The sequence below is a fragment of the Daldinia childiae genome, assembly GCF_008694065.1.
Source record: "Daldinia childiae strain JS-1345 chromosome Unknown Scaffold19, whole genome shotgun sequence".
Classification (NCBI taxonomy): domain Eukaryota; kingdom Fungi; phylum Ascomycota; class Sordariomycetes; order Xylariales; family Hypoxylaceae; genus Daldinia; species Daldinia childiae.
The window spans coordinates 27,121-45,492 of NW_022984660.1; the positions used below are offsets into that span (position 1 = coordinate 27,121).

General features: G+C 45.6%; 5 protein-coding genes across 5 annotated transcripts; 2 read left to right on the top strand and 3 right to left on the bottom strand.

Annotated features, from left to right (window-relative positions):
* Positions 1–1,842: 1,842 nt before the first annotated feature.
* On the bottom strand, positions 1,843–3,345 carry GL218_09364 (uncharacterized protein; the record flags this gene model as incomplete). The annotated part of the gene is made up of 3 exons (XM_033586197.1): positions 1,843–3,005; positions 3,075–3,241; positions 3,308–3,345. 3 exons carry the CDS (start codon positions 3,343–3,345, stop codon positions 1,843–1,845), a joined length of 1,368 nt encoding a protein of 455 aa, XP_033439692.1.
* Positions 3,346–4,113: 768 nt separating this feature from the next.
* GL218_09365 (37S ribosomal protein S8, mitochondrial) lies at positions 4,114–4,611 on the top strand (the record flags this gene model as incomplete). Its single annotated transcript, XM_033586198.1, has 1 exon — positions 4,114–4,611. The coding sequence occupies one exon, from the start codon at positions 4,114–4,116 to the stop codon at positions 4,609–4,611; it is 498 nt and encodes a 165-aa protein (XP_033439645.1).
* Positions 4,612–5,585: 974 nt separating this feature from the next.
* GL218_09366 (putative mucin-7 precursor protein) lies at positions 5,586–7,632 on the bottom strand (the record flags this gene model as incomplete). Its single annotated transcript, XM_033586199.1, has 2 exons — positions 5,586–7,303; positions 7,533–7,632. The coding sequence occupies 2 exons, from the start codon at positions 7,630–7,632 to the stop codon at positions 5,586–5,588; spliced, it is 1,818 nt and encodes a 605-aa protein (XP_033439690.1).
* Positions 7,633–9,972: 2,340 nt separating this feature from the next.
* On the top strand, positions 9,973–11,152 carry GL218_09367 (Homoisocitrate dehydrogenase; the record flags this gene model as incomplete). The annotated part of the gene is made up of 2 exons (XM_033586200.1): positions 9,973–9,997; positions 10,089–11,152. 2 exons carry the CDS (start codon positions 9,973–9,975, stop codon positions 11,150–11,152), a joined length of 1,089 nt encoding a protein of 362 aa, XP_033439691.1.
* Positions 11,153–11,833: 681 nt separating this feature from the next.
* GL218_09368 (Elongation factor G, mitochondrial) lies at positions 11,834–16,812 on the bottom strand (the record flags this gene model as incomplete). Its single annotated transcript, XM_033586201.1, has 6 exons — positions 11,834–11,888; positions 11,974–13,997; positions 14,059–14,170; positions 14,248–14,285; positions 15,304–16,421; positions 16,503–16,812. The coding sequence occupies 6 exons, from the start codon at positions 16,810–16,812 to the stop codon at positions 11,834–11,836; spliced, it is 3,657 nt and encodes a 1,218-aa protein (XP_033439689.1).
* Positions 16,813–18,372: the final 1,560 nt, after the last annotated feature.

Here is an 18,372-nt window from a genome sequence, read left to right on the forward strand (position 1 = left end):
TAAGGTAGTATCTGCGAAACGCCATGGTCCCCCCCTGTCCAATCTTGGTAGAGTTGCATGATGCCTAAGCTGCTAAGTTAGGGAATTCGGGTCGTGGCAGTGGCAGTGACTACAGAAAAGAACAAAGATCCCATTGTCACTCACTAGTGATTATAAGTCCGATAGAATTTCAAATCGGAATCCCTTACTTCGATATTCCCTTCTTGGCGTTGTTCAAGCTAATGTAAAGGGTCTCAGATAGCTACGTAGTACTATGAGACATACATACACGGGCCTCCTTGCCTACGACGCATGGCATGTTAGACAATGTCTTCGATCTTGCTATTATCAGCCGGAAGATCGGGAACGGTAATATACTGCACTTCAGCTGGTTGGCTGGGTGGTGAGACATACATCAGGTACAGCGCATCCTCGTTAGCAAACGAGTAGCTCTCATCTTTCATCTTTTACATAGATAAGGCTCGTGGGTGCAAAGTCCTACGTCCAAAAAGGGGAATTTGTCCCCGATAGGGTCCCCTCATTTGCAGTATTAAGGGAGCTGAGCATCCATTATCCATTCATCATGGCTATCAAGCCAACCACATCTTCTGGCATATTTATTAATGCGCAATAGGCCTCTCGTTTATTATCTGGACCGTAATATGAAGGTAAACCTGCATGTTGAAGCCGCGTCATTGCCTCTTCTAAAGTTGTAACCACTCAGATGCACGCAACGCTAATATTTACAATAGGACCATACATAATATTCACACATAAAAATATAGGTACGAACGAATTTAGTTACGTTTCATCTTACGAGCCAGCTCTCCCTGAGCATGCTAGCACTGCAACTCTAACAGTAACTCTAAAGACACAGTACAGATCGACTAAAGAAACAGCACATCCACTTTGCACGTGATGAAAGCCACTACAAGCCACCACAAGCCACCATGCACGGCCATTTAAAACTGTACCCAACCCCATGCATATACCCCACTTGCATTGTAACCAAATGAAATTTCTATAATTTTTAAATATTATTTTTTTTTAAATATTTATAAAAATATAAATATAAATGAAATAAAATATAAATAAAATAATAAAAAATAATACATAAAATATATAAAATTATAAAAATTTTATATAAATTTAATATATTTATTTAAAATAAAAACCGTTATTAAATAAATTAAAAAATTATTATAAATTTTTTAAAAATAATTAATAAATATTACGTAAATAATTAATAAACGAATAAATTAATAAAATTTATATTATTATATTATTTTAAATTTAAAATAATTTATTAATTTTATTTATATTTATATTATATAATAAAAAAATAAAAATAAATAAAAATAAACAAATTTTATTAATTTTATTTATTTTATTTATTTTATTTATTTTATTTATTTTATTTATTTTATTTATTTTATTTATTTTATTTATTTATTATTATAAAATTACGAAATATCAATAAAATATTTATTAAAAATATGTTATGTTTAAAATAAAAAATTAGAAAAATAATAAGCCTAATTGCACGTGATTTGAACCGGATTTGGGAAAGTTATATAAATTAATATATATTAAGTATTATAAATATTTCAATATCTACCTAAGTATTTATGTATCAAATGTGTAGTCGGGTGTACGGTTGGCGCATCTCACGTGAAAGTGGATGTGCTGTTTCTTTAGTCGATCTGTACTGTGTCTTTAGAGTTACTGCAACTCTAATAAGCGAAAACTTCCTAATATCATATTGTAACCCAACCCATGCCTATATCGAAAAGTGACAGAAAGTCAGAAACATGGTATCCAGTAATACAAGAGGAAATCATTCAGAAATATATTTGCGAATATTCAACCAAATCTCTTTTCAAACTTCTTGAACATCCCCGTGACACCTTTCTCCAGCCGCTCCGCATTTTGGCCTAGCCTACTCTGACCCTCAACCTTGGGTTTGTATTTTTCGTATTTAGACGCGTGCTCTTGTTCGGTTGGCCGGTATAGTTGCTGGTGGATACCATAATCCACACTCCCCGGTGCTGGCTGCGCATTGTTGTAGCTATAGTGTGAATATCCACCTGGGGGCGGTGGTGGTAGACCAGGGCTCTGAAGAGGTGGTGGGGTAGGCTGGTGCTGCGTGGTCTGTGGTGGTGGCGGCGGTGCGAATCCGGGCGATCCAGGGAAGTTGGCACCGTATGGGCTCACGAGACCGGGCGATGCCAGACCGGAGACCGGGACTGTAGACGAACGTTGCAGGTGTCCGAATTGAGTCGGCGGGAAGCCCGGACTCGCGATACCGGGTGTTGGTAAACCTGGACTGACTAAACCGGGGCTAACTAGACCAGGACTCGCCAGACCAGGATGCACCTGCGGAGGGCCGGGAAGACCGGGACCACCCGGCGGCGCAGAGAAGTTCGTTGCTCCGTACCCAGGAGTATAAGGGGGAATATGATCACGAGCCACGGCAGCCGCGAGAGGATCGTGTCCGTCATCCTCGGGCGGAGGAGTCTTTTCCCTGTGTATCCTCTGTTCTGCAGCTGGTGGCGCGGCGGGATTGTACGCTATAGGTGCAAAGCTTTGAGGTGAGGTATTCTTACTGTCGTCTGTCGCCGTAGAGGTTGGAGGAGGCGCAAAAGTAGGTATACCTTGAGGTGCTGGTTTGGGGCTCGAATACTTGGGATCTGAGATGGCAACATTTTCTAGCTTCTGAACTAGAGGATTCGTGTCTTGAAACTGGCCATATGAGTGTGGCGGTGGACCAGGCTCATCTGCAACCTCTACCTGAGATGCGGGTAGGACTCGTCGTACACCATTGACAAACTGTAGAGCATCGCCATGAGTCCAGAAGTAGATGTCGAGAGAATGGAGCTTGTAATGGTATTTATTCTCATTTCGAGGATCGTACGTTGGAAGATGCCACTGACTCTGGTCTATCGGCGTACCGGCTACGCCCTCGACCAAGATGTTTACGAGACATTGTTGCCTATAGGAATACCGAATCCTCGTTCTATCTAGATCTACATCGCAAGGAGAGTTAGGTTAAAACATATATGACAGATCAAACACTACTTTGAAAGCATTCTTACATCCGTCAAAAGCATCTTGATCATCCGTGCCTGGCTGGTTCGCAACTTCAATCCGCGCCCTTCGGTCGTTCGCATTCTCGAACAGGTATACGTAAGAGCCTTTGTCAAACCGATGATGAGGCAGCTTTGCTTCGGGAGGTCCGTAGAAATAGTGAACGTCTCCGAAGCTATAAAATGGAAGATTTTTGAGCTATTATGAACTATAAAACTGTTGGTACTACTTGGGCACTTACAGGGTCGCAACATTCTCTTCACCAGGCCGAACTGCCATCTTGCTCACAAGGACGATAATTAAGGGTAGTATAAATATGAAATAGAAAAATAGTCGAGGCCAGCCTCGTTAATGCTATTTTTTATTTAACAAAGTCCGTATTGGAACTGACGATAGCTTCAAATTCACTGGAGGTTGAGGAGGAAAAAGGAATAAAAAAAAAGTTGGAGAGTAGAACTTGCTTCTCCAAAGAGCTCACCACTAAATGACGATCATTTCTATGTACTACAGACGCCATTTCTAAAATAATACGTAACCTTAGCCTACCTGTAAGTGGTACGACCTTATTTACCACAGCCCTTTCCGATATGTAAAGATGTTGCAGAATGGGAAGTTGTTCGGCGCTTAACCACCCACTCTCCTTCCTCGAAGCTGAGATGGCGGGGTAATACTGATAACCAATAGAAGGTCTCAAAGCTGCTAAGCCTAGAGGTAGCTTATGTAGAAGGTCCTTGTCTCAATCTATCGATAAACAGATATGATATGTATCGGCCCTGGAATTATCCGCTAGACTCTTTCAATTCAATTGAAAGACCCACATCTTTTTTTCGGTTCCATTGAAGGAATGATTTGGCGATAGCTTCACTTGCTCACACATTAATCAATTTTTCAAGATCCTCGCCGTCATAACTCTCACCAGCGCAGAGACGGGCTAGCCAATCTACCGAGGCACCCTAAAAATCCTGCATTCATCTCATCTCCTCCTCCCTGTCGAGTCCGAACCGAGAGCCCGGCAGGGCACCGCACCGTACCGCATAATCTCTTAAGATGGGTATCGTAAATATAGTCAACATGTGCTCGCACCTACAAAATGCGTCGCGAGCACGCCTAGGTCTAACCTCCATCCCGCATACAAAATACAACCTCTCCCTAGCCATAGCCCTACACCGAGGCGGCTACCTCTCCTTCGTCACGCGCGGCGGCCGTTACCCCCCCGATCCTGCTACCATCTCGACTTTCGAGCCCGAGGAATTGACGACCGCCAACGTCGCCCGCCAGCGCCTGTGGGTCGGCCTTAAGTACAATGCTACTGCGGGTGGCGAACCCGTCATGGGATCGATCAGCCCTATAACTACGCCCAAGAGGCCCGTCACCGCTAAGCTGGCTCAGCTGGAGCGCCTTGCGCGGGGTTTCGATTCGCACCCCCATCGGGCCTTGAATATTGGAGAGTCTATCATCTTGACTACGAGTCTGGGCACACTAGATGTCCGCGAGGCTGTCCAGCGCAAGGTTGGAGGTTTGCTGCTGTGCCGGGTAGGTCCATGATCTACCGTCTCGTTTGATCCGCTTAGACGCTCCTAGGCTGTCTGTTTGAAGTTGGCGGGAGGAGCATAAACGCCATTTGCGCATTCTAGATGGAGGGGTTGATACGTAGGAGGTACCAAGAGCGAGATGAATCGACAGACCGAGTCTCGTTAAAGGGATAAGGCGAGGGGATGAGACTATGAGCTGACATCCTCATCTTGTGACTTGTAGTGTCTCGTCTCGTACGCTATATGTGTGGCCTCTAATTTCAGAGATGCATGGTGGCCAACATTCTATAGACGAAATACAAAACGGACAAGCAGACAGGGGGTAGTAAAAAGGCTTCATGTATGTATATAAAGCAAGGGAAAATAGGCATCGGCTTGTCTGTGTACTTGATTGTACTATATCTACTCGCATATCATAAAATATCCGATGACATACATCTCATACGTTCACGCGTCTTATACGTTCGCGTGTAAGAGCAGAAGACTCTAATCATGAATTCAGGATATATTAGGTATAACACTACTCCTAATACCTTGCCAAACATCTCAGAGAGGACATAACTATCCCTGTTAAGAACGTATGCTCTCATGCTATAGCTGGGACTGAACATATAATAAATGAGTTTTTTATTACTTTCCCTAGTTGCTCTAACCAACTCCCTTATTTTCTACTTTACGATGAATACACATAATACTCATAAGACAAGTCTACCTAGGTATGCTGTAGGTATTTTCACTACCTATCACCTATCACCTAACTCCTCAGCAATGCCGCATGCACCGCGAAGGAACGGAACAGAAAAGAATCCCCGTATGCTTCCAATGGATTTAAGAGAAAAAAGGTATCATCTGCGCCTCGCCGAATACAAACAAATTTTGGACCTTTTTCTTCTGCCTCTTCTGACTTATTACTACAGCTAGCTAGTCAGAACATCGGCTGGTTCCTTAGGTATCCTGTGATAGTATCTATGATTAGGCCTTATGTACCTAGATAGCTTCCACCTTGGATTCCTCCTCAGCCTTCACCTCTTCGGTAGTGTTAGCAGCCTCGCTCTGAAGAACGACCTCATCGGTGCCCTCGGATAAGGACTGCTCATCTTTCACGTCCTCGGTTTCGCTGTTGGCTGCGTAAATCTCAGCGGCAGGCTCTAGTGCATCCTGAACCAAATCCTCAACATCTTCAACCTTCTCTGGGTCTTCGGTGACCGTAGGAATTGTTGCCACTTGCTCCGGGGACTTTTCTGCGGAAACAATGCTTTCCTCGACAAAAGTATCTGTCGAAACCTTGGCCGTCTCAATAGCTACTTCTGCCGTCTCAGTCTGCGCGACAACCGGAGCAACCTCCTTTGCCGTCGGGGATTTCTTGCCGGCAGGCTTTGCTTGCTCTACTGCAGCTTTGGCCCTGTTTGTCGCAGACTGTGCCCTGGTTACCGATTTCTTCGCACTCCCCTCGGCCTTTCTCTGAACACTCGATGGTGTACTCTGTTTTCGTGGCGGTGTCACCGGTACCTTTTCCGCGGTTTTGCTAGAACTGCTTTGCGTCGGTCGCATCATCCGCGCGAGAAAGCTTTCATCGACATGACCATCTCTCTTAATAATTGGGTGGTCCTTAGATACTGGCTTTGGAGGGAGCCCAAGACTTGGACGTGCTCGACCACCAGCCGAATTCCCGCGCTTCAATCCCTTGGCGGTTGAGGTGGTACTCACACCGGATAGGCTTTGCCTGCTAGGCGACCTATGGGCAGTAGAGCTCACGTTAAGGTGCTGAGCGTTGCCGGAAGCTCGTGAGAGAGATTGTCTGGGAGGATGAGCTGCTACGGTGCCATTTCCGAGCTTCGAAGCAGAAGACGCAGTGGGCGCCGTAAGGGACGAAGGTAATTTGATCGGTCGGGTAGGCGACTTGGGCTTCGGCTTCACAAATCCCGCTCCCGAAGGAGGAAGATCAATGGGTGCTGGCTTCTTGTTAGAAGTAGCCGCTGGCTTTGTGGTAGTTGTAGTGGCCGTCTTTTTCGGGGCATCGCGCTCTCTGGACGAAGCAGGTGTCGATTTCTTCTGGGGAGCTAAGGTTGGGATGCCGGAAGACACCTTTGTAGTACTGCCAGTCGGCTTGAGAGTATTGGGCGACTTAGGAGCCCTGGTAACAGATTTGGCTGCGGTCGAAATGGCTTTGGGAGCAGGCTTTGTGGAGGTTGTGGTTGTGGTCTTTGTCTTGCTACCATTTGTCGATACGCTAGTACGTCCACTCGCTGGCGCTACGCTACTTCCTCTTGACACCGACTTCTCTGTCGGATTCCCTGGCAGTAATTTCGTCTTCGTTTCTTCCTCATCTGTCACCTTGTCCGGATTTGGGTTCGGGGCAAGAGCAGGACTACGACTCTCCTTCTTTGGGGGAGACTTTTCAGGAGACTTTTCAGGAGACTTAGGAGGGGCGGTTGGGATTGGCGACTCTGGAATAGGCTCTTCAGACAAGTTTGTCTTGAAGGCCGAAACATTCTTGGCCATGTTCTCAGTTAAAACCTCCGGCTTCTCAGGTACCGGCTGTGGTGTACTGGCGTCGGTTTCGTCGCTAAGCCTCCGACTGGATACGGAGACCGAGTCTCCGCTGGGCTCTCTTCTCAACCCTACCCGGCCGTCCTTTTCGATTGCTACAAAGGTGGTCCGAACCTTGGAAAGCGGGCGAGGCGAATGAGAAGGAGAGGGAGACCCTAGCGATAGAAGATGCAATGTTAGCTACGACTACCAAGAAACTGCTGGGATCAAACAAATGATAAGTGGATAATGTAGCTAATAAAGCTAGGAGTTGGGAATTGGAGATACAATCGTGGGGTTGAGCAGATAAACAACTAAATTGAGTCGGGCATGTATAGGATAAGAAATTCGAGTAGGCGATGTTATAAACAAGCAGGTATTTTGAATACAGGAGAGGCGCCATACCAACTGAAATACCGGATGGACCAGGAGATCTTCCACGATCCGGAGGGGTGTTCTCACCCTTCTGTTCGAACATGGCACGGAGGTTCCTGACTCCCGACATGGTTGCGACTAATGGACCTTCGAAGGTTTTATGGTAGAAAAGAGCAAAAGTAGGGAGCCGATCAGTTGTTACTGATCATGGATCAACGATTGTCACCGCGGGTAAGTGCAGACACCGTTTGCAAGGATGGATGGCATGCCCTAAAGTTTTTTTTTTCTGTTGGCTGGTAGATCGGTTTGTTGCTGACTTGTTTTGGTCCGCCTTGTCCTGGTCCTGGTCCTGGTCTTGATATTGATCTTGGTCTAATGGCTATTCGTCCCGGACCCTAGAAACTTGAAGACGAATTGAGCCTCGGAAAGGCGATAAAAATGATAAACTTAGATATGTTGTTGTCCAGTCCGGAGACGATCAAGCTATCGAGCGAGGCCAGGTCGGGTCGAAATCATACATAAAGTATGTTAAGGGGTTCGAAGATAGGAGACTCTGCAAATACAAAGTTGAACTCAACGGAAATAACTTTAGCTGCAGACTAAAATTTATGAAGTTATGGTTATTTTAGAATTAAACAAATGCTGCAACTAAGAAAAAAGAGTGTGTGGTTGAATGCGCATTTGATAGAAGAAGGAATTATACAATTGTAAAAAGACAATTGTAAAAAAGGATATAGTTGTTAAAGGGTTGCCTGGGGGAAAGATAGGGAAAGCTTAAGAGAGTAACTGAGGGAAGTCGAGTGACAGTTTGGGAATTATTTGGTGGCATGTGGCCTAATAAGGCACGGCCTAGGCGGGACTAAGAAGAGACCAGCGAGAGATGGTTCCTTTAATCAAATTGCCCAGTTAGGCAGGGGGAGTACCTAAGTACTTAAGGATACATTGGGGGGGTTAATTATTTCACGGTTGAATAAAGTGGGTTCAGGGGCTTGCATGAACTCCCAAAACGTGTCTAACGGCATACCGAGGCGACCTGAGCAGCGGGAACATTGAATCTAGGATATTTGGGATATTTGGATATTTGGATATTTAGGACATAAATTATTAAAGTACACTATGATCCGTATAAACATCTAGTCTGGTCGTATCGTGGTTCAATTTCAATGTCGTACATACCCGTAGACATGTGGTACTACATACATGTAGCACGGATATCCGTACCTAACTTCTCCTTTCTGGTAAGATCCATCTCACGTAGTATTGTATTGTATTCTAGTTGTATTCTAGTTAACTACGTGTAAGTGATCTAAATTTTTGAAGGAGTTTCTTACAGGACAGATATCTAACATAGTCTATATATTCATCTGATAAATTTAACAACTTAGCTAATATTACTCAAGTATGTATACTACCTAATATCTATAATAAGCACTTATACGAAGTAATCCCTGATTAGAATAATTCTAGAATTCCTTACAGACGAAAAAAAAGTAACTTACTATTTGACCTACCTAATAAGTACAAGTGTACAGATAGTATATAAGTACCAATGCATAAAATCTAATGATCAATAGCTCCAAGCCAAGACGGGGTTCGAGAAATTGAATATCAAATATCCAAAGAAATATCTAGAGCCGCACTGTCGTACCAAATGACACGGCTCGAAATTTATGCAGCTTACAAAAGCAATCCCATATTATAGGCTACGAAGATCCAGTGGTACGGATGCTACGGAGGTTATAAACTCTTATGTTACATGCATCAGTTGAGTCATCAATTTGATTTGAATCGAGGGAACCTTTCAAAACCACAAATCAATATAAAATGCACATGTGATATATGAATAGCATGTTTCAGGTCCAGCCCTCATTGGTAGCAAACACAACGCCCCTCTCTCAGCTCAGATCTTTAAGTGTCATTGGTGTTGGTTGTCATAGTATTATAACATGCAGCGGAATATTAGCGAATGGTCCCTACATAAGGAGAGATGCCTGGTACGTAAAGATGCAGAAATGCAGACGCCCGAGCGAGAGAACACTTTTCCTTTTTTTATATCTTTTTTTCTTAAAAAAGAAAAAGAAAAGAAAAGAAAAGAAAAAAAGAAGTATAGGTATATATGTGGCCGATAGTCAATGATGCAATAATTTAGTAGTAATCCGTATGTTGCATCTAAACTGCCGTGATACATCGTTGATATGTTAGGTACATGTACCTACCTTACGTATTGATTGAAACCTTCATCTGCAAGCTAAAGTCGTTTGCTGCAGGCAAGCGATAGGCTATTTTAATACATTGGGGATATATGTACTCAAGTAACCCCCTGAAATAACCCCTCCGATCCCGGCCAGGGTATAGACCCCACCACCAGAAATTTTGTCGACGGAAGCTCCGTAAAGCTTCATTTTAGCTTTGCGACTTGACTTGTTAATCAAACATCACGTACCATACGCAACTCAATTGAACCTGCACCATGGCCTCCCGCGTGCTTAGAATAGGTCAGTAAATACTACACATTCATACAAATCTAGAAATTTCTACCAATTAATAAACTACACAAATTCTAACTCCCAATCGCTCCACAAACAGGTCTCATCCCCGGTGACGGTATCGGCCGCGAAGTTATCCCCGCCGGCCGTCGGATTCTTGAGGCCCTCCCGTCGTCGCTTGGGCTTAAATTCGAGTTTTCCGACTTATATGCCGGCTTCGAGACCTTTGAGAAGACGGGTGCCGCTCTTCCCGATCGCACGGTCGATGTCCTGCGCAATGAGTGTGACGGCGCGCTCTTCGGCGCCGTGTCCTCGCCAACTACGGCCGTGAAAGGCTACTCTTCGCCTATCGTCGCTCTGCGCAAGAAACTCGACCTTTACGCAAATGTGCGCCCTGTAAAGAGCGTTCGTACCGCCGCTAAGCCTATCGATATGGTCATCGTGCGCGAGAACACCGAGGACTTGTACGTGAAAGAGGAGCGTACCATTGAGCGCCCGGACAGCGAGGGCGGCAAGTACGCTGAGGCCATCAAGCGAATCTCAGAACGCGCATCTAGTCGCATTGCCACCATGGCTGGCGAGATCGCTCTGCGCCGCCAGAAGATCCGCGACTCATCCTCCTCTTCCTCGTCTATCCACTCGCATCCTCTTGTAACTATAACCCACAAATCCAACGTTTTATCCCAAACCGACGGGCTCTTCCGCACCGCATCTCGTGCCGCTCTATCCGTACCGCGCTTCGCCTCTGCTATAACAATCGAAGAGCAAATCGTCGACAGCATGGTATACAAGCTATTCCGCCAGCCCGAAGCCTACGACGTCATCGTCGCGCCAAACCTATACGGCGATATCCTGTCTGACGGTGCCGCAGCCCTCGTCGGCTCCCTAGGATTAGTGCCTTCGGCAAACGTAGGTGAAGGTTTCGCGATTGGTGAGCCGTGCCACGGCAGTGCGCCCGACATCGAGGGCAAGGGCATCGCGAACCCTATCGCTACTCTACGCAGCACTGCGCTCATGCTCGAGTTTCTAAACGAAGAGGATGCCGCGGCAAGAATTTACGCTGCCGTCGATGCTAACCTCGAGGAAGGAAAGTTGTTGACGCCCGACTTAGGCGGAAAGGCTACGACGGAGGAGGTTGTGCAGGATATTCTGAAGAAGTTGTAGATGCACACTGACTATATTTCTCAGTGAGGTTGACCAAGTATATATGCTTAGTGATGATGAGCGTTGTTTGTCGTGCTGAATATGAGGAATATGAAAAAAAAAAAAGGGTCCAAAAAAGGGAATCAAGGAGAGCATACCAAAAGTTATGATCTAGACTCAATGATACCAATCAAAAGATTTCGAAGCATTATAGAATGACAACATTAGAGAGAAGAGGTTTCTATTTTTTTGCCTATCCTGGGTTCCATACTCTACCCAATACACCGAGCTATATAGCTTCGCTCTTTAAAAGTAGATTCCGAAATCATTTCATTTCATCCTTCGTGAGCGTAAGCACCAGGCCGAGTGCAGAAGTACCCAACCACCCGGTCACCTCCCCAGTTCCGACGTTGCGCATAGATACTTTATATACAGGTTCTATTTGCATCTCGAAGTATGTCATCACGTTATATTATACACCCCATCGCCAATTGCAGTCGCGACTCCAGGGTATGGGTAAACCATGTCGAAATCTTATAACTACCTACTTCCCCTAAATCGACCAAGTCGACAATAATAAGGCAGCGGAAGCATTCGCTTGCTCAGTTAAGAGCATAGTCGAATATATTTAATGCGGATGTGTTTTGAGAGCTATCTCTTAACCACTCGACCCTAAGACGGAACTCCATCGATTAACGAAGCTTACTTAGTCCTCTTAGCCTCGAGCTCCTTCTCGTACTTGGCTACCAACTCCCTCCTGTAGGTAAATCGTCAGTAAGGCTCACCAAAGTTATATTCATACCAAAAAAGTGAGTATATATAGTAAGGAATGAAGAACGTACTGTAGATGCGGCGGCGCGGGCGCGTAATGAGAAAACTCCATGCTGAATTCTCCCTTTCCTTGAGTGGCTGCTCTTAGCTGCGTACTGAAACCGAACATAGCATTCAAGCTGCAGTCTGCGATCAGGGTAAAGTCCTCGGAACCGATCTCTGTGTCAATGATGGTCGCGTTACGCTTGTTCATCAACATGAGGATGTTACCCTGGAACTCGTTGGGTGCCATAATGGTCGTCTTCATCAACGGCTCCAGGACTTGACCGCCAGCCTCCGGGAAGGTCTTGCGAAATGCCATCTGCGCTGCCAGACTGAAGGCAAAATCGGAAGAATCTGTGACGTGTGTCGCACCATCATTTACTACCATGCGGGCTCCGATAACCTTGTGGCCAAGCAGAGGACCCTTCTCACAGGCGACCTCGAAACCTTTAGAACAGGCGGAGATGAACTTGTCCGGAATAGCACCGCCCACAACCTGGTTAGAGAAGCTATTCTTCTCCGGCTCCTCGTTCGGTTCGATCCATCCGCCGACACGAGCAAAGTCACCGGGTCCGCCAGTCTGTCTCTTTAGTAGGTAGTCGAACTCGGCCTTGTTGCTGATGGTCTCACGGTATGCTACTCGGGGTTGGCCAGTGATACAGTCGACCTTATATTCTCGTCGTAGACGTTCGATGTAAATTTCCAAGTGCAACTCGCCCATGCCTGAGATGATAGTCTCTTCACTTTCCTCGTCGACAAATAATCTGAAGGTAGGGTCTTCACGTTGGAATCGGTTCATTGCCTTACTGAAATTGTCGGCGTCCGTGCTTCGCTTGGGCTTAATAGAAAGCGACATGACTGCATCGGGTACGAACATGGAAGACATGGTATATGGCAAGTTTCCGTCCGTGAATGTATCACCCGAAGCACACTCGACACCGAATACAGCACAAATCTCACCGGCACCAATCTCGTTGACATCTTCCATCTCGTTGGAATGCATCCGCACGATTCGGGGAATTCTGACCTTCTTGTCAGTTCGTGAGTTGAAGAGATAAGTACCCTTCTTCAGGGTACCCTGGTAGACTCGGATATAGGTGAGCTGGCCATAATTGTTCTCTTCGAGCTTGAACGCTAGACCAACAAACGGTAGCGAGTTATAGGGAACTAGCTGAGTTTCCGCCTCATCCTTGGTGCGATCTAAAGCCACATTTTCAACGTCGGCGGGGTTAGGCAGGTAGTCGCAAACAGCGTCAAGTAAGGGTTGGATAGATTTATCGGCTAAAGCAGAGCCCATCATAACTGGCGAGAACTTTAAGGCAATAGTCGCCCTTCGGATGGCGGCCATGATCTGCTCGTTGGACGGGGTACCCTCTTCTAGGAAAATTTCGGCAATCTCGTCATCAACATCTGCTAGTTTCTCGATCAGTTCCTGACGTTTCTGCTCCGCAAGCTCCTTCAGGTCCTCGGGGATGGGACCTGTTCGAACAATTGTTCCCTTAGGTCCTTCGCTGTAGATAGCTTTCATGCCTATCAGGTCGACAACTCCTTTGAATTGGTCCTCGGCACCAATCGGTATTTGAATAGCTGCGGCAGGGATCTTTAACTTGGAATTGATCTGCTCGACAGCCTTCCAAGGGTTGGCACCCATTCGGTCCATCTTGTTCACGAAACTAATTCGGGGGATATTGTACCGCTTCATCTGCCTGTCTACAGTAATGGTCTGGGACTGAACGCCGCTGACAGCGCAAAGAATCATGACAGCTCCGTCCAGAACTCTCAGGGCGCGTTCGACCTCGATAGTAAAATCAATATGTCCTGGTGTATCGATCAAGTTGATGTGATAGGTATGCTCCTCCCCATCTTCTACTTTCTTCCAGTCACAGAACGTAGCAGCGGACTGAATGGTGATTCCCTTCTCTCGCTCGAGTTCCATAGAGTCCATCTTGGCGCCTGCTCCATCCCTACCTCGCACTTCGTGAATAGCCTTAATTCGTCCCGTATAGAATAGTACCCGCTCGGTAGCAGTGGTCTTTCCGCTATCAATATGTGCCTATGCCAAAGTTTAGCATAACCCGTTCTAGCGTTTTCTCGTGGGGTTTGTTGCAACATACGGCGATACCAATGTTGCGCACTCTGGATAACCGCTTCTTTTCTTCTGGGCTCATCTTGGCAAAGACGGCTTCAGGTGTAAGGCTCGCCGCCTCTTCGGCAGCTTTCTTCAACCTGTCGACCGGACATCAGTCAGTCGGCCACCTCACTATTATCCTATAACACGCTCGGGATAGTACAGGGAAGCTTACGCTGCGCTAGCGGCGGAAGTGGCTGCGGCATATCTTGGCTTCGTTAAGTTAAAGTATCTCCTCCCTTCTACACGCAACGGGGCGGCAATCAATGGAGTAGGAGAACGAGACCCCGGGACTCTGGAGCCCACACTGAGAAATCGAGCGTTGCATCTCGATCCTAAAATTCGGCCGTCATTGAGGACAGCCACGGCACGCTGCACCCTCATAATTTTTAACACGTAATATAATGCAGAAACGAATGAGTTTAAAGCCGCGAAGAGTAGAAAAAGAATAGAAGTAAAGATTGGCTGCCGTGGACTATGGAGTTTAATATTTTCTATTTCTCGATATCGACGAAGCGAAGGCTAAGAATTTTTTGGGGCAATTGGAAAGAGATAACGGCTTATCGGGGAGCTAAAATCCCGCCCCTTAGGGACCAGTCACAGCGCGTCAATTCAAATAGAATTAAAGCTTCAACTAATGTAGGTACATGTACCTAAGTACCACTATCGACACAGCTGCTATTATAAGGGAATACAAATCTCACTTAATCGTCAACTTTGATAAATATTGTCTTCGCTGCCTCTAAAAAAAAAATCAATTATCTAGATACCTAGGCAAATAATAATCAATAGTCTATTTAATTCAGGCGGTGATATTTACATAGCCACTGATATGTACAGACTTTGGCCGAAATGAAGACATTTTTCTTGCCCATCCCTGCTTATAAGCACGATGATGAAGTCTCCTATTTCTTGCTAGTGTTACCCAAACCCGGCTACTCGAGTTTGGTTCAGTATCCATCACCAAATTCCCAGCAATGTAGCCGCCTTTATTTGCTTTCCAGTGCCCTATGAAACCCAACCAGTTTATAGACAGGGTAACGAACCGTAGGTACACTTCAAATGTTAAGCAGTCAGCTTTGAGTCTTGTCCAGAAAGTGTTTGTTCGGCTCAACATATACAGATAAATAAATACGATGGTAAATAAATAATGGCGCCATGTAATCTGATCCCAAACGCTCTGGATCTATAATAAATCCTTCTAGAAAAGGAGAAAAAATCCACTACCGACCATCACTAGACTCATACTGGCTCCCATGATGGCTATCCTAGAAAAATCTAAGGGAGGCGGTAGTGATGCGGCAGAATCTTTAAAGCCGCCGCTGGCACCGTACGACGGTGACTCAAGAGAGCTACTCTGGGTTACCTCGGCTTGGTTAGGCGCCGCGGTAGCCGAAGGAATTTGAGCACCAAGACTGGGGAATGCGACAACGTTAGATGTGGTAGAGTTGAAATCTGTAGGTGCAATCGCAACTTCATTGTTAACCAAGTCGTAGACAACATAAGCCGACCGCAAGAAAGTGTCCCCTAAAAGAAATGTTGCACTGCTGCTGCTGAAATTTTGGATACCGAATTGACAGACCACTTCTCCTTTGTTTGGGCCGTCTTCAAATTTGGTAACACCATCCACGGGCAGAACAAGCTCGTCCATCGTAACATTGATGGCTGGACCGCCAGAACCGCCGAACCCGAACGAGAAGTGGCCTTGGCTATTTCCCATGCTACAGGGGAGCAACGGAAGGTTCACTTGAGTGTAATAACTGGCGCCTACCTCGTGCCAGATCTGTTCTGCTAGGTCTGTCGGCAAATAGCTGAATGTGGTGCCAGAGTCAAGGACGACGGGAATGGGGAACTCGGAAGAGAGGGAGTCGGTTCCTGATGGAGAGGACGCTTGTACGGACGTTAAAGCGACAGTAAAGGTCGAAAAAACTCCGGAGCGCGAATCTTTGTAGATGTTTATTCGAGTAAGGTCGCCACGGTACTTCTCAGTATCGATTCCGCCGAACAAGATACTACCAGTGCTCGCATCTAGATCATTTAACCACAAGCTATACGCATTGGTAGCAATAAGTCCCTGCTTCTGCATCTTTACTGGAAGATTATCATATGTAGAAGAGGTAGAGCGGGTGCTACCGACAATAGCCTCGCTCGCTACATATCCCACGCCAACGAGGCCATATGGGATATCGGTATTGACGCCAAGACCCATAGTCAAATTGGTCAAGGTGGCGTCGCCGATTCCAAACGTCTCTGCGATATAATCGCCTTTCGAGTGACTACCGTCGACATAAGAAATGCTAAATTGATCTTGCCCCACGACAGAGAAGGATGTAGAATCGCTTTCGTCAACTAGAAAGATCAAGAACGATTTGGTTAGCTATAATGAACTCAAGATATCTCCTATTTTTAATCCATCCGATAGTCACTTACAAGATCCCAGATTGCAGCCCGGATTATCGTTAGTTTCTTGGCAGACGCTAGAGCTGCTCGAGGGTACCCAAATGTCGCTCGATCCGGTATCCAGTTGTAATGTTAACTTCTGCGCAGGAGTGCCGACTGTACAAGAGGCAAAATAACCCCCTCTAAGTTGCTCGTTGGTGATAACCTCTGTAACTGTTCCATCTTGTCGCCTTTCAAGCTTAGTTCCAGTCTGCCTTCTATGTATATCCCATTGTACCACTTGCGCTCGAGCAACGGAAGCGACTAATGCGCCGGCCGCAAACGTCGCGACAGTTTTCATAGTTCGGATCTAAGAGGATCTAACAGAATAGGTTGCACCGCAGCCGCTAAAAGGGTCTCGGATAGATCGTAGATATTTTGGCGTAGGTACCCGGGGAATTAGCCAAGAGTTTTCGTGGGGGTAACCCAAGCAAACCAGTTGTTCAGGGTTCTCGAATAGGTTCTCGAATAGGATGACGCGGCCTATATCTTATGGATTGAACTCCAAGAAGATGGAAATGGAAAGAAGAAAAGAAGAGCAAACGAAAGACAATGGGAGCCAAGGATGAATGGTATATAACAAGAAGAAACTTATGTAGACGCCAGCGGCTAGAAAAAAAGAGAACTAAGGTGTGAGCGAAGTTAATGAATAATGTAATAGACAAGTAACAAAGAATGAGACGAAAGGTAAAAACCCCAGGAACCAGCCCGGATGCCAAGGAGATGCCAAGATATTTAAACTGATTAGAACCAACAACTGATAACCTTAAAGTGGCGGGAAGGATGAGTTAAGAAGCTGCTAAAAAAATGCTAAGCTTTGCAACTCCCTGTTTCCCACGCTGCCACGCAAGCCACGATATTATTTTAAGATGTTATTGAGGCAATGAGATTGAGAAACAATATATTAGTCAAATTAAATAAAGTCGAGAATCGAGAGTTGAAAAGAAGATGTAACAAAATAAAATGATTTGTAAAAGGGGCACGAGGACAGAAAGACCAGAAAGCGGCTATAAGATGACGAAGCGCCTGAATCAGATTTGCATTTCATTGCGTGTTGTATTAACATAGTACCTTTGTACTAGTCTGCCGGTTTCCCGAGGGCAACAGGGCAACAGGGCATTGAGGGGCAATAAGGTTGCTTGATACAGGGGTTAAGCCGGTAAATCAAGAGGCGCAGCAAAGGCGAAATCAACTGTATTGTAGGTACAATATAGTCACTATATCCCTAACTGTTGCACTATGTACCTGAACTGTTACTAGCCCTAGGCACCTTACTAACGACATAATTATAGAATTAGGTACACTTATTCATCGTCATGAAGGTCTAGGTAATATCCATCCTGCCGTCACAAACAACCGCAACCACAACTATTCAGAGCTTATTATACAGACCCTCTTCTCCAGCCTTCTCATCCTACTCTCTCTAGGGTGTCTCTAATCTGACTCCATCTACTGCGCCTACTAACGCGGTCTTTTTTGCTACATGATGCTACGAGCTACACAATACATACACTTACAACCAAATAATGTATAGAAAAATCAACATCATTTTCATTTCAAGCTCTATAAATAATGGCTATGAAAAGGGAAATCACCGGGAGTACGGTAGTTAAAGGTATTATCGTAAACCGATCAAAAGGAATCTAGTTGTACAGCATGCTCAGTAACCGATTGGTTCATACGAATTCAAGATGCGACGAAGTTATCTGCTAAGCCACCCTTAGGTCTTAGGTTTAGAGGGTATGATATGCGGCTACGTTCGCGATGGCGCCTTATCAAATATTTACCCAACTTAACGACTTACCTGTCTATGTCCAGTATTTAACGATACTAGAAATCTCAGCTGTGGCGGGGCGTTGAA